Source organism: Salvelinus namaycush, unplaced genomic scaffold (genome assembly GCF_016432855.1).
Source record: "Salvelinus namaycush isolate Seneca unplaced genomic scaffold, SaNama_1.0 Scaffold782, whole genome shotgun sequence".
NCBI lineage: Eukaryota > Metazoa > Chordata > Actinopteri > Salmoniformes > Salmonidae > Salvelinus > Salvelinus namaycush.
The window spans coordinates 56,829-73,487 of NW_024061511.1; the positions used below are offsets into that span (position 1 = coordinate 56,829).

The following is a 16,659-nucleotide window of genomic DNA, read 5'->3' on the forward strand; positions in this document are numbered from 1 at the left end:
TTAGCCCTGTAAGCTTCACGTTTGTTGTTTTTGTTGGCGTCATTTTAAATAAAGGGAAAATGTACACTGACCACGCTGCACCTTGGTCCTCGTCCAGCAACGACCGTGACAGGCCACCTGACATGGAGCATGTGCTTGTTATTACATATATTCTCTATCCTGTAGTGAACTGAATATGAAATGTTGGTTTCTCTTCTAATATGTAAAGAGCTATTTTCAAGTGGATTTGTAAACATTGTGATATGCTGTGAAATGGTTTGATGTGCACATTAACTGTTATACTGTATTGACCCATCCTGTTCATTCTCCAAACAAATCCACCTGATGAATATAGTTCCACCATTAATCCCTCTGTTGGTTATCATCTGATGAATATAGTTCCACCATTAATCCCTCTGTTGGTTATCATCTGATGATTATAGTTCCACCATTAATCCATCTGTTGGTTATCATCTGATGAATATAGTTCCACCATTAATCCCTCTGTTGGTTATCATCTGATGAATATAGTTCCACCATTAATCCCTCTGTTGGTTATCATCTGATGAATATAGTTCCACCATTAATCCATCTGTTGGTTATCATCTGATGAATATAGCTCCACCATTAATCCCTCTGTTGGTTATCATCTGATGAATATAGTTCCACCATTAATCCCTCTGTTGGTTATCATCTGATGAATATAGTTCCACCATTAATCCCTCTGTTGGTTATCATCTGATGAATATAGTTCCACCATTAATCCCTCTGTCCGTTATCATCTGATGAATATAGCTCCACCATTAATCCATCTGTTGGTTATCATCTGATGAATATAGTTCCACCATTAATCCCTCTGTTGGTTATCATCTGATGAATATAGTTCCACCATTAATCCCTCTGTCCGTTATCATCTGATGAATATAGCTCCACCATTAATCCATCTGTTGGTTATCATCTGATGAATATAGTTCCACCATTAATCCCTCTGTTGGTTATCATCTGATGAATATAGTTCCACCATTAATCCCTCTGTCCGTTATCATCAGATGAATATAGCTCCACCATTAATCCCTCTGTTGGTTATCATCTGATTAATATAGTTCCACCATTAATCCCTCTGTTGGTTATCATCTGATGAATATAGCTCCACCATTAATCCCTCTGTTGGTTATCATCTGATGAATATAGTTCCACCATTAATCCCTCTGTCCGTTATCATCTGATGAATATAGTTCCACCATTAATCTCTCTGTCCGTTATCATCTGATGAATATAGTTCCACCATTAATCCCTCTGTCCGTTATCATCTGATTAATATAGTTCCACCATTAATCCCTATGTTGGTTATCATCTGATGAATATAGCTCCACCATTAATCCCTCTGTTGGTTATCATCTGATGAATATAGTTCCACCATTAATCCCTCTGTTGGTTATCATCTGATGAATATAGCTCCACCATTAATCCCTCTGTTGGTTATCATCTGATGAATATAGTTCCACCATTAATCCCTCTGTTGGTTATCATCTGATGAATATAGCTCCACCATTAATCCCTCTGTTGGTTATCATCTGATGAATATAGTTCCACCATTAATCCCTCTGTTGGTTATCATCTGATGAATATAGCTCCACCATTAATCCCTCTGTTGGTTATCATCTGATGAATATAGCTCCACCATTAATCCCTCTGTTGGTTATCATCTGATGAATATAGCTCCACCATTAATCCCTCTGTCCGTTATCATCTGTTATCAGATCATACTCTTGGACGTGGCAGAAATCCAATCCAATAAAAACTCCTAGACGTAATCATAGACAATACACATGTAATCTCTCGTGGCAGACAGTCCAGATAGCTAGTGCACGCACAAGATTCGATTCTGTTTTTTGGAGATTTATTGATACGAGACAGAAATGTGTCTCCTGCTTTTTACCCAAAACCCCTCCGAGATAAACACACAGAAGGCTGGAGAGTCTGGAGACGACATGTGGTAAATACATTTACTGTATACAAATGAAGTGTGAAAACGGTGACTGGTTGCAGAGAACGAGCAATGGAAAGTATGACAGTTTCTGTTTCTGCCAGTAAACTTTATGATTAGGTTTTCAATGTGTTCTTCACAGACAGCAGTTTCTCTCTTAAGAGGAAATGTGGTTCTAGGGTCGTGGGCCAAAACGACACCATATTCCCTATGTAGTGCACTGCTTTTAACCAGATCCCTATTGACCCTGGTCAAAAGTAGTGCACTACATTGGGGAATAGGGGGCCGTTTGGGATGCAAGTCCCCTAGTCTGGTTCCAGAATAATTAGCTGAAAGCCAGATGGTACACAAGCACAACAATAATATTATCTGCACTCGACTGCAATATGTTTTCTATCAAACTGTTTGACAGAATAAATCCTTTTAATTTTAATCGCATAGCCGTTATGTTTGTCTGTTGTTGTTTTAACTGAAGTGTGTAATTATTATATTAATTCACAGTGATTGATATTCAACATTTTCTACTCTGTCCTCAGTAGCAGTACATAGACAATCAAAATATATATTTCTCCTTTATTTAACCAGGTAGGCTAGTTGAGAACAAGTTCTCATTTACAACTACGACCTGGTCAAGAATAAAGCAAAGCAGTGTGACACAAACAAACAACAACACAGAGTTACACATGGAGTAAACAAACGTACAGTCAATAACACAATAGGGGAAAAAAAGACTGTATATGTTGTGTGCAAATGGCGTTTCAACTGTTCTGCCTGCGGCTATGGATCCCTGACCAGTTCACCGGACGTGCTCCCTGATGTATGTAATTATTATAGTAATTCACAGTGCATTGACATTCAACATATTCTACTCTGTCTGCAGTAGCAGTACATAGACATTCATTTAAAAAAACAAATATAACAACACAAATCCAACTTTTGTCAGTGGTTTAAATTGAAACAAACATAGTTTTTTACATATTGGGCAGGTGTGCCAATGTGTCAGAAGATAACTCCAAACGTTGGATATGAATGTCGTTATTGAACCGGTGGTTACATTCACTGAGAGGTATATGGGGTTTAACAGTTTAACGTTGTATCACCAATATACACTGAGTGTACAAAACATTAAGAACACGTTCCTAATATTGAGAGAGCAAATACTAATAATATCAATAAATCAAATATATTTATAAAGCCCTTTTTTTTTTACTTTTTTAAAATATTTTTTTTTACATCAGCCGATGTCACAAAGTGCTGTACAGAAACCCAGCCCTAAAAACCCCAAACAGCAAGCAATGCAGGTGTAGAAGCACGGTGGCTAGGAAAAACTCTCTAGAAAGGCCAGAACCTAGGAAGAAACCTAGAGAGGAACCAGGCTCTGAGGGGTGGACAGTCCTCTTCTGTGCCAGTTGGAGATTATAACAGAACATGGCCATGATGTTCAAAAGATCATAGATTACCAGCAGGTTCAAATAATAATAATCACAGTGGTTGTCGAGGGTGCAACAAGTCAGCACCTCAGGAGTAAATGTCAGTTGGCTTTTTATAGCCGAGCGTTCAGAGTTAGAGACAGCAGGTGCGATAGAGATAGAGACTCGAAAACAGCAGTTCTGGGACAGGTAGCATGTCCGTGGACAGGTCACAGTTCCATAGCCGCAGGCAGAACAGTTGAAACTGGAGCAGCAGCACGGTCAGGTGGACTGGGGACAGCAAGGAGTCATCAGGCCAGATAGTCCTGAGGCATGGTCCCAGGTCCTCCGGGAGGGGAGGGAGAGAGAATTAGAGGGAGCTTAAATTCACACAGGACACCGGATAAGACAGGAAAAATACACCAGATTTAACAGACTGACCCTAGCCCCATGACTCATAAACTATTGCAGCATAGATACTGGAGGCTGAGACAGGAGGGGTCGGGAGACGCTGTGGCCCTGTCCGACCTGTGCCAAAACACAGCCCCCACACCACTAGAGGGATATCTTCAACCACCAACTTACCATCCTGAGACAAGGCCGAGTATAACCCACAAAGATCTCCCCCACGGCACGAACCCGAGGGGGCGCCAACCTGGACAGGAAGATCACATCAGTGACTCAACCCACTCAAGTGACGCACCCCTCCTAGGGAAGGCATGGAAGAGCACCAGTAAGCCAGTGACTCAGCCCCTGTAATAGGGTTAGAGGCAGAGAACCCAGTGGAGAGAGGGGAACCGGCCAGGCAGAGACAGCAAGGGCGGTTCGTCGCTCCAGTGCCTTTCCGTTCACCTTCGCACCCCTGGGCCAGACTACACTCAATCATAGGACCTACTGAAGAGATGAGTCTTCAATAAAGACTTAAAGGTCGAGACTGAGTCTGCGTTTCTCACATGGATAGGTAGACCATTTCATAAAGATGGAGCTCTATAGGAGAAAACCCTGCCTCCAGCTGTTTGCTTAGAAATTCCAGGGACAATAAGGAGGCCTGCGTCTTGTGACCGTAGCGTACGTGTAGGTATGTACGGCAGGACCAAATCGGAGAGATAGGAGCAAGCCCATGTAATGCATTGTAGGTTAGCAGTAAAACCTTGAAATCAGCCCTTGCCATAACAGGAAGCCAGTGTAGAGAGGCTAGCACTGGAGTAATATGATCAAAAATGTTGGTTCTAGTCAAGACTCTAGCAGCCGTGTTTAGCACTCACTGAAGTTTATTTAGTTCGCTATCCAGGTAGCCGGAAAGTAGAGCATTGCAGTAGTCTAATCTAGAAGGGACAAAAGCATGGACAAGCTTTTCTGCATCATTTTTGGACAAAAAGTTGAAGATTTTTGCAATGTTACAAAGATGGAAAAAAGCTGTCCTTGAAAAATTCTTGATATGTTCGTCAAAAAGAGAGATCAGGGTCCAGAGTAACACTGAGGCCCTTCACAGTTTTATTTGAGACGACTGTACAACCATCAAGATTAAATGTCTGATCCAACAAAAGAGCTCTTTGTTTCTTGGGACCTAGAACTAGAATCTCTGTTTTGTCCAAATTTAAAAGTAAAACAGTTGCCGCCATCCACTTCCTTATGTCTGAAACACAGGCTTCCAGCGAGGGCAATTTTGGGGCTTCACCATGTTTCATAGAAATCTACAGCTGTGTATCGTCCGCATTGCAGTGAAAGTTAACATTATGTTTCCGAATGACATCACCAAGAGGTAGAATATATGGTGAAAACAATAGTGGTCCTAAAACGGAACCTTGAGGAACACCGAAGAGCCTCGGTCTGCATGTCAATCTCTCCTGTCTCAAAGTGGAGGAGAGATCGACTTCATCACTACTTGTATTTGTGAGAGGTATTGACATGTTGAAAGCACCGAGCTGTCTGTTTAAACGACTACCACACAGCTCGGACACCCCATGCGTACCCCCACAAGACATGCCACCAGAGGTCTCTTCACAGTCCCCAAGTCCAGAACAGACTATGGGAGGCACACGGTACTACATAGAGCCATGAATACATGGAACTCTATTCCACATCAGGTAACTGATACAGCAGTAGAATCAGATAAAAAATAACAGATAAAAATACACCTTATGGAACAGCGGAGACTGTGAAGCAACACAAACATAGGCCAAGACACATGCATACACACACACACACGATAACAATCACACTATACACATATGTAAACATGGATTTTGTGTTGTAGGTATGTGGTAGTGGAGTAGGGGCCTGAGGGCACACACTTAATGTGTTGGGAAATCTGTTATGAATGTATTGTTGTATAATTGTATAACTGCCTTCATTTTGCTGGATCCCAGGAAGAGTAGCTGCTGCCTTGGCAAGAACTAATGGGGATCCATAATAAACACCAGAAAGAGTAGCTGCTGCCTTGGCAGGAACTAATGGGGATCCATAATAAACCCCAGAAAGAGTAGCTGCTGCCTTGGCAGGAACTAATGGGGATCCATAATAAACCCCAGGAAGAGTAGCTGCTGCCTTGGCAGGAACTAATGGTGATCCATAATAAACCCCAGGAAGAGTAGCTGCTGCCTTGGCAGGAACTAATGGGGATCCATAATAAACACCAGAAAGAGTAGCTGCTGCCTTGGCAGGAACTAATGGTGATCCATAATAAACCCCAGGAAGAGTAGCTGCTGCCTTGGCAGGAACTAATGGGGATCCATAATAAATCCCAGCAAGAGTAGCTGATGCCTTGGCAGGAACTAATGGGGATCCATAATAAACCCCAGGAAGAGTAGCTGCTGCCTTGGCAGGAACTAATGGGGATCCATAATAAACCCCAAGAAGAGTAGCTGATGCCTTGGCAGGAACTAATGGGGATCCATAATAAACCCCAGGAAGAGTAGCTGCTGCCTTGGCAGGAACTAATGGGGATCCATAATAAACCCCAAGAAGAGTAGCTGCTGCCTTGGCAGGAACTAATGAGGATCCATAATAAACCCCAGGAAGAGTAGCTGCTGCCTTGGCAGGAACTAATGGGGATCCATAATAAACCCCAGGAAGAGTAGCTGCTGCCTTGTCAGGAACTAATGGGGATCCATAATAAACCCCAAGAAGAGTAGCTGCTGCCTTGGCAGGAACTAATGGGGATCCATAACAAATACAAATACAAATACAAAATACAAATACAAATACATACAGTTGTGTCCAGTTGGCTGGATGTCCTTTGGGTGGTGGACCATTCTTCATACACACAGGAAACTATTGAGGGGGAAAAACCCAGCATCGTTTCAGTTCTTGCCACAAACCGGTGCGCATGTCATCTACTAACATACCCCGTTCAAAGGATATTCAACCTTTTGTCTTGCTCGTTCACCTTAAATCCTTCTTTAACCCGTCTCCTCCCCTTCACCTACACTGATTGAAGTGGATTTAGTGACATTCTCTCTGTCTGTGTTCCAGAGTTAAGGAGTAGTGTCTGTGGTAACATTCTGTCTGTGTTCCAGATTTAAGGAGTAGTGTCTGTGGTAACACTCTGTCTGTGTTCCAGAGTTAAGGAGTAGTGTCTGTGGTAACACTCTGTCTGTCTGTGTTCCAGAGTTAAGGAGTAGTGTCTGTGGTAACACTCTGTCTGTGTTCCAGAGTTAAGGAGTAGTGTCTGTGGTAACATTCTGTCTGTGTTCCAGATTTAAGGAGTAGTGTCTGTGGTAACACTCTGTCTGTCTGTGTTCCAGAGTTAAGGAGTAGTGTCTGTGGTAACACTCTGTCTGTCTGTGTTCCAGAGTTAAGGAGTAGTGTCTGTGGTAACACTCTGTCTGTCTGTGTTCCAGAGTTAAGGAGTAGTGTCTGTGGTAACACTCTGTCTGTCTGTGTTCCAGATTTAAGGAGTAGTGTCTGTGGTAACACTCTGTCTGTCTGTGTTCCAGAGTTAAGGAGTAGTGTCTGTGGTAACACTCTGTCTGTGTTCCAGAGTTAAGGAGTAGTGTCTGTGGTAACACTCTGTCTGTGTTCCAGAGTTAAGGAGTAGTGTCTGTGGTAACACTCTGTCTGTGTTCCAGAGTTAAGGAACAGTGTCTGTGGTAACACTCTGTCTGTGTTCCAGAGTTAAGGAGTAGTGTCTGTGGTAACACTCTGTCTGTGTTCCAGAGTTAAGGAGTAGTGTCTGTGGTAACACTCTGTCTGTGTTCCAGAGTTAAGGAGTAGTGTCTGTGGTAACACTCTCTCTGTGTCTGTGTTCCAGAGTTAAGGAGTAGTGTCTGTGGTAACATTCTGTCTGTGTTCCAGAGTTAAGGAACAGTGTCTGTGGTAACACTCTGTCTGTGTTCCAGAGTTAAGGAGTAGTGTCTGTGGTAACACTCTGTCTGTGTTCCAGAGTTAAGGAGTAGTGTCTGTGGTAACATTCTGTCTGTGTTCCAGAGTTAAGGAGTAGTGTCTGTGGTAACATTCTGTCTGTGTTCCAGAGTTAAGGAGTAGTGTCTGTGGTAACATTCTGTCTGTGTTCCAGAATTAAGTAATAGTGTCTGTGGTAACACTCTCTCTGTGTCTGTGTTGCAGAGTTAAGGAGCAGCGCCTGTGGGAACCCTGGTGTTCCACCTAAAGGCATCCTAAACGGCACACAGTTCAACATGGGGAACACGATCCGCTACAGGTGTGTGACGGGCTACGTGTTGGACGGTCGCTCACTCCTTACCTGTGTCCTCAACACAGGCAATATGGCCGTCTGGGATTTCCCCGTCCCCATCTGCAGAGGTGAGACTGGCTTTATTAACACGGGGTGTGTCCCCAATGGCATAGTGAAATACTTGTAACTACAGCCCTATATGCCCTGGTCTTAAGTAGTGCACTATAAAGGGGAATAAGGTGAAATTTGGGACCACAAAACATGATTCCTTCATATTGACACAGTGGGATTGGCCCATGGGCGTTTATTTCTTTCTTGATTGGCTCTTGAATCAAGTCCAGTCTAGTTTTCGATTTGTCTTGTTTGACGTTGTGAACTAGGATGAAATTCCAGCACACTATTGAATCTGGGTTGTTCCACAGAACATATAATGGTTCTCTAATACTGTCGCTGTTCTCTGGTCGCTGCTTTGCAATCTGATTTCCTGTTGATCTGTAAAGAGCCACTGGCTTTGAGCCTTGTGGTTCTGCATTGACTTTGGTTGGAATTCAATCATAGAAGAATGTAATGGTATTTTCTCTCAGGGTATTTACCTAGACTATATCTGAGGTGACTACCGCATCATGGCTGACACCAGCAGTGGTGTAAAGTACTTAAGTAAAAATACTTTAAAGTACTACTTAAGTAGTTTTTATGGGGTATTTTGTATTTTACTTTACTATTTATATTTTTTGGCAACTTTTACTTTTACTTCACTACATTCCTAAAGAAAATAAAGTACTTTTTACGCCATACATTTTTGTCTGACATCCAAAAGTACTTGGTCCAATTCACACAATTATCAAGAGAACATCCCTGGTCCATCCCTACTGCCTCTGATCTGGCAGACTCACTAAACACAAATGCTTAGTTTGTAAATGATGTCTGAGTGTTGGAGTGTTGCCCCTGGCTATTCGTCAATAAAAATAAAAATGAAAATGGTACCGTCTGGTTTGCTTAATATAAGGAATTTGAAATTATTTATACTTTTACATTTGATACTTAAGTATATTTGAGCAATTCCATTTACTTTTGATATTTAATAAGTATATTTAAAACCAAATACTTTTAGTCAAGTAGTATTTTACTGGGTGACTTTTACTTGAGTCATTTTCTATTAAGGTATCTTCACTTTTACTCAAGTATGACAATTTAGTACTTTTTCCACCACCGGACACGACTGAGTATTCTCTTCTCTTCTCCTCTCCTCTCCTCTCCTCCTCTTCTCTCTTCTCCTCTTCTCTCTTCTCCTCTTTTTCTAACTTTCCCACCACCGGACACCACTGAGTATGGCCTAGGTGCATCCCAATCGACACTCTATTCCCTATTTAGTGCACTACTTTTCACCAGGGCCCATAGGGTCGAAATTAGTGCCCTAATAATGGAATACGGTGCCCTTTTGGGACACGGATGCTACCCTATTGTCACGATCGTTATGAGACGAATGAGTGGACCAAGGCGCAGCGTGGAAAAAATACATCTTCTTTTAATGAAGGAAAAACAAACACTTACTAAACGAACAAAAACAAACGATCGTGAAGCTAAAACGAACTAAGTGCACACATGCAACATAGAACATAGACAATTACCCACAATCACCTAAAGCCTATGGCTGCCTTAAATATGGCTCCCAATCAGAGACAACAATAAACAGCTGTCTCTGATTGAGAACCAAACCAGGCAACCATAGACTTTCCTAAACCTCTACACTGAACACAACCCCATACACTCTACAAAACCCCCTAAACAATACACACACCCTAAACTAGACAAAACACACAAACATCCCCCATGTCACACCCTGACCTAACTAAACTAATAAAGAAAATCAATATAACAAAGGCCAGGGTGTGACACCTATGCACTTAAAGATGCAGGTTATACGGGAGGCTACAGGAACACATTGAAATAGTCATCATAGATACTGATTTATTTATGGGGAAATGACATTTGTCCACGTAGAAAGGTTCACCTATGTATCCCGCCAACGAATAGTTCAAGATCTGACTGGTATCTCGATCAGCCCACACAAGTATACAGTGGTAGCCTGCTACCATCCCGTTGATGTGATAGACAGCAGTTCACTGCAGGAGACATTACTACATTGATGTGATAGACAGCAGTTCACTGCAGGAGACATTACTACATTGATGTGATAGACAGCAGTTCACTGCAGGAGACATTACTACATTGATGTGATAGACAGCAGTTCACTGCAGGAGACATTACTACATTGATGTGATAGACAGCAGTTCACTGCAGGAGACATTACTACATTGATGTGATAGACAGCAGTTCACTGCAGGAGACATTACTACATTGATGTGATAGACAGCAGTTCACTGCAGGAGACATTACTACGTTGATGTGATAGACAGCAGTTCACTGCAGGAGACATTACTACATTGATGTGATAGACAGCAGTTCACTGCAGGAGACATTACTACATTGATGTGATAGACAGCAGTTCACTGCAGGAGACATTACTACGTTGATGTGATAGACAGCAGTTCACTGCAGGAGACATTACTACGTTGATGTGATAGACAGCAGTTCACTGCAGGAGACATTACTACATTGATGTGATAGACAGCAGTTCACTGCAGGAGACATTACTACATTGATGTGATAGACAGCAGTTCACTGCAGGAGACATTACTACATTGACCCTCCAAACTCATGACCTTATCAATCACTTATTCTGCACTATAACGCATTATAACAACATACTAGGTCCTAGGATATTTACTGAACAAATTCCCTTTCACTTTATTTCACCTAATAGTATTGCATCCATCTTTTTCTGGAGCCGGTGAGTAGCTGATGTTAGTTTCCACAGCGTTGGGTCAGTGTGATTGTAACGGCTCTCGTTGGTGGTAGAAAGAGTAGACCAAGGCACGGCGTGGAAAGTGTTCATGATTTTAATAAAATAAAAAAAACAGTCAAACAAAATAACAAAATAGAAAACGAAAACGCACAGTTCTGTCAGGCAACAGTAACTAAACGGAAAACAAGATCCCACAACCTAACGGTGGGGAAAAAGGGCTGCCTAAGTATGATCCCGAATCAGAGACAACGATAGACCGCGGCCTCTGATTGGGAACCACACTCGGCCAAAAACAAAGAAACAGAAAACATAGATTTTCCCACCCGAGTCACACCCCGACCTAACCAAACATAGAGAATAATAAGGATCTCTAAGGTGACAGCGTGACAGTGATGCTGTCTATCCAACCCTAGGATCCCAGTAGCTGCTGTCTAACCAACCCTAGGAGCCCAGTAGCTGCTGTCTATCCAACCCTAGGATCCCAGTAGCTGCTGTCTATCCAACCCTAGGAGCCCAGTAGCTGCTGTCTATCCAACCCTAGGAGCCCAGTAGCTGCTGTCTATCCAACCCTAGGAGCCCAGTAGCTGCTGTCTATCCAACCCTAGGAGCCCAGTAGCTGCTGTCTATCCAACCCTAGGAGCCCAATAGCTGCTGTCTATCCAACCCTAGGAGCCCAGTAGCTGCTGTCTATCCAACCCTAGGAGCCCAGTAGCTGCTGTCTATCCAACCCTAGGATCCCAGTAGCTGCTGTCTAACCAACCCTAGGAGCCCAGTAGCTGCTGTCTATCCAACCCTAGGAGCCCAGTAGCTGCTGTCTATCCAACCCTAGGAGCCCAATAGCTGCTGTCTATCCAACCCTAGGAGCCCAGTAGCTGCTGTCTATCCAACCCTAGGAGCCCAGTAGCTGCTGTCTAACCAACCCTAGGAGCCCAATAGCTGCTGTCTATCCAACCCTAGGAGCCCAGTAGCTGCTGTCTAACCAACCCTAGGAGCCCAGTAGCTGCTGTCTATCCAACCCTAGGAGCCCAGTAGCTGCTGTCTAACCAACCCTAGGAGCCCAGTAGCTGCTGTCTATCCAACCCTAGGATCCCAGTAGCTGCTGTCTATCCAACCCTAGGAGCCCAATAGCTGCTGTCTATCCAACCCTAGGATCCCAGTAGCTGCTGTCTAACCAACCCTAGGAGCCCAATAGCTGCTGTCTATCCAACCCTAGGAGCCCAGTAGCTGCTGTCTAACCAACCCTAGGAGCCCAGTAGCTGCTGTCTATCCAACCCTAGGAGCCCAGTAGCTGCTGTCTATCCAACCCTAGGATCCCAGTAGCTGCTGTCTAACCAACCCTAGGAGCCCAATAGCTGCTGTCTATCCAACGCTAGGAGCCAAGTAGCTGCTGTCTATCCAACCCTAGGATCCCAGTAGCTGCTGTCTAACCAACCCTAGGAGCCCAATAGCTGCTGTCTATCCAACCCTAGGAGCCCAGTAGCTGCTGTCTAACCAACCCTAGTAGCCCAGTAGCTGCTGTCTATCCAACCCTAGGAGCCCAGTAGCTGCTGTCTATCCAACCCTAGGATCCCAGTAGCTGCTGTCTAACCAACCCTAGGAGCCCAATAGCTGCTGTCTATCCAACCCTAGGAGCCCAGTAGCTGCTGTCTATCCAACCCTAGGATCCCAGTAGCTGCTGTCTAACCAACCCTAGGAGCCCAATAGCTGCTGTCTATCCAACCCTAGGAGCCCAGTAGCTGCTGTCTAACCAACCCTAGGAGCCCAGTAGCTGCTGTCTATCCAACCCTAGGAGCCCAGTAGCTGCTGTCTAACCAACCCTAGGAGCCCAGTAGCTGCTGTCTATCCAACCCTAGGAGCCCAGTAGCTGCTGTCTATCCAACCCTAGGAGCCCAGTAGCTGCTGTCTATCCAACCCTAGGAGCCCAGTAGCTGCTGTCTATCCAACCCTAGGAGCCCAATAGCTGCTGTCTATCCAACCCTAGGAGCCCAGTAGCTGCTGTCTATCCAACCCTAGGAGCCCAGTAGCTGCTGTCTATCCAACCCTAGGAGCCCAGTAGCTGCTGTCTATCCAACCCTAGGAGCCCAGTAGCTGCTGTCTATCCAACCCTAGGAGCCCAGTAGCTGCTGTCTATCCAACCCTAGGAGCCCAGTAGCTGCTGTCTATCCAACCCTAGGAGCCCAGTAGCTGCTGTCTATCCAACCCTAGGAGCCCAGTAGCTGCTGTCTATCCAACCCTAGGAGCCCAGTAGCTGCTGTCTATCCAACCCTAGGAGCCCAGTAGCTGCTGTTTATCCAACCCTAGGAGCCCAGTAGCTGCTGTCTATCCAACCCTAGGAGCCCAGTAGCTGCTGTCTAACCAACCCTAGGATCCCAGTAGCTGCTGTCTATCCAACCCTAGGAGCCCAGTAGCTGCTGTCTAACCAACCCTAGGAGCCCAGTAGCTGCTGTCTATCCAACCCTAGGAGCCCAGTAGCTGCTGTCTATCCAACCCTAGGAGCCCAGTAGCTGCTGTCTATCCAACCCTAGGAGCCAAGTAGCTGCTGTCTATCCAACCCTAGGAGCCCAGTAGCTGCTGTCTATCCAACCCTAGGAGCCCAATAGCTGCTGTCTAACCAAACCCTAGGAGCCCAGTAGCTGCTGTCTATCCAACCCTAGGATCCCAGTAGCTGCTGTCTATCCAACCCTAGGATCCCAGTAGCTGCTGTCTATCCAACCCTAGGAGCCCAGTAGCTGCTGTCTAACCAACCCTAGGAGCCCAGTAGCTGCTGTCTATCCAACCCTAGGAGCCCAGTAGCTGCTGTCTAACCAACCCTAGGAGCCCAATAGCTGCTGTCTATCCAACCCTAGGACCCCAGTAGCTGCTGTCTATCCAACCCTAGGAGCCCAGTAGCTGCTGTCTATCCAACCCTAGGAGCCCAGTAGCTGCTGTCTATCCAACCCTAGGAGCCCAGTAGATGCTGTCTATCCAACCCTAGGAGCCCAGTAGCTGCTGTCTATCCAACCCTAGGATCCCAGTAGCTGCTGTCTATCCAACCCTAGGAGCCCAATAGCTGCTGTCTAACCAAACCCTAGGAGCCCAGTAGCTGCTGTCTATCTAACCCTAGGAGCCCAGTAGCTGCTGTCTAACCAACCCTAGGAGCCCAATAGCTGCTGTCTATCCAACCCTAGGACCCCAGTAGCTGCTGTCTATCCAACCCTAGGAGCCCAGTAGCTGCTGTCTATCCAACCCTAGGAGCCCAGTAGCTGCTGTCTATCCAACCCTAGGAGCCCAGTAGATGCTGTCTATCCAACCCTAGGAGCCCAGTAGCTGCTGTCTATCCAACCCTAGGATCCCAGTAGCTGCTGTCTATCCAACCCTAGGAGCCCAATAGCTGCTGTCTAACCAAACCCTAGGAGCCCAGTAGCTGCTGTCTATCCAACCCTAGGAGCCCAGTAGCTGCTGTCTAACCAACCCTAGGAGCCCAGTAGCTGCTGTCTAACCAACCCTAGGAGCCCAGTAGCTGCTGTCTATCCAACCCTAGGAGCCCAGTAGCTGCTGTCTATCCAACCCTAGGAGCCCAGTAGCTGCTGTCTAACCAACCCAAGGAGCCCAGTAGCTGCTGTTAGTTTCCACAGCGTTAGTTCAGTGTGCTGCTGTCTAACCAACCCTAGGACCCCAGACTCAGATCACATATGTTGTCTCTCTATTAGAGGAAAGCCAAATCAAGCTCCTCTTTAATGATAATCTTTTGCCCAGGCGGAATTCAAAAGAAAACATAATCACCAAACCACTGTGCAATCTGACAGCACTGAGAGGAGGAGATGAGGAATCAAGAGGAGAGGAGAGGAGGAGAAAGTGAGGAGAGGAGAGGAGGAATCAAGAGGATAGGAGAGGAGGAGAAATAGAGGAGATGAGAAGAGATGAGAGGAGAAGATAGGAGGGAGGAAAAAATAGGAGAAGAGAGGAGAGGAGGAGAAGAGATGAGAGGAGAAGATAGGAGGAGGGAGGAAAAAATAGGAGAAGAGAGAAGAGGAGGAGAGGAGAAGAGAGGAGAGGAGAGGAGAGGTGAGGAGGAGAAGAGGAAAGAGAGGAGAGGAGGAGAAGAGAAGAGAGGAGAGAAGAAGAGAGGAGAGGAGGAGAGGAGAAGAGAGGAGAGGAGAGGAGAGGAGAGGAGAGGAAGAGAAGAGAAGAGAAGAGAAGAGAAGAGAGGAGAGAAGAGGAGAGGAGAGGAGAGGAGAGGAGAGGAGAGGAGAGGGTGAGAGGAGAGGAGAGGAGAGGAGGGAGAATCACTGCTGGCACTGGCAGGCTGTATTTTTCGGCGCTGGAGCCTGAAATACTTTTTAAATGGGAAATTGTTGCAACATATGCTGGCGAATTGACAACTTAGAAGTGTTAAAAAGCTGCAGATTGAGGGTTGATGGGTTGCCTGAGACATAGGCTTGGAGCCCAAATGACACCCTATTCAGTATATAGTGGCCCATAGGACTCTGGTCAAAAGTAGTGCACTATATAGTGAATAGGGTGCCATTTAGGGTGTACAGCACATAGAGCGTTATCTTCTCTCACTAGCCGCAGCACATTCCTTTCAGGTCAACACGGTGTGGACAGTGCTGCTTGGGACAATCATCTCCTCCTCCTCCTCTCCTCATTTCCTATTCCTCCTCATATCCTCTCATCTCCTCTCCTCTCCTCTCCTCTCCTCTCCTCTCCTCTCCTCTCCTCTCCTCTCCTCTCCTCTCCTCTCCTCTCCTCTCCTCTCCTCTCCTGTCCTCTCCTCTCCTCTCCTCTCCTCTCCTCTCCTCTCCTCTACTGTCCTCCTCTCCTCTCCTGTCCTCCTCTCCTCTCCTCCTGTCCTCCTCTCCTACTGTCCTACTGTCCTCTCCTCTCCTCTCCTCTCCTCTCCTCTCCTCTCCTCTCCTCTCCTCTCCTCTCCTCTCCTCTCCTCTCCTCTCCTCTCCTCTCCTCTCCTCTCCTCTCTCATCATAGAGTGGTGTTCTGTCTGTGGGTTCTCTGAATGGCCAGATATTTATTTGATCTTATTTCCTCTGAGAATCTGCCCATTCCTTCTTGATGTCTGACTGCTTCAAACACTACGCCTCCTCCATCTCCTTGTCCCTGTTTCCTCTCTTCCTCTACAGTGTCCCTTCACCCTTTCTCCTCCTCCTCTCCTCCATCACTTCACCCCTCTCCTCCCTTCTCCTCCTCTCTTCCCTTCTCCTCCTCTCCGCCATCCCTTCTCCTCCTCTCTTCCCTTCTCCTCCTCTCAAAAATTACGCAACATTTCTTGAAATCAGTTGTCTGAGCTGAAGCCAGAGACAATATACTCAGACTTTGGAATTAAATGTTTCCTATTCAGATATCATATGTTGCCTGACTACAACATTTGTCTTGATTTGTTAATAAATACATGCTGTATAATTAAAAAAACATTTACCTGCCTACAATACCCACTGTAGATTGTGTAGATCGCAAGTCCATTGTAAGTCAATAGGGTTAGCTATTACTACTGGGTACTAGTACTGCTAGTTAGCCACAGAGAATTGTTAGCTAGCTAGCTACCCACAAAGACTTGACATCTACCTTGTATAACATTAGTTTTAAAGTAATTTTTGTTAAACTATCTGAGTTAGCTACATTATTACGATTCACATAGAGCTAGCTGATAGTTATGGAGTAAAACGTTTGCTTTGTGTATATCACGTTTTGTCTTTCCTGCCATTGTCCTGGATGGAAGAAGGTTAAGTGAATGTGTAAGGCCATAGTAAGTCAATACGGTGTCGTGGAAATTGTTACACAGGGAAACTCG

At 45.3% G+C, this 16,659-nt stretch overlaps 1 protein-coding gene across 1 annotated transcript in view; it reads left to right on the top strand.

Moving 5' to 3' along the window:
- The window catches only part of LOC120042800 (CUB and sushi domain-containing protein 3-like), a gene marked incomplete at both ends in the record, with an annotated part of 88,387 nt that overhangs the window by 45,661 nt on the left and 26,067 nt on the right, over positions 1-16,659 (top strand). Inside the window, one exon of the mRNA XM_038987608.1 lies at positions 7,942-8,136. Coding sequence (XP_038843536.1) covers positions 7,942-8,136 — 195 coding nt within the window. The remainder of the gene's footprint in view (positions 1-7,941; positions 8,137-16,659) is intronic.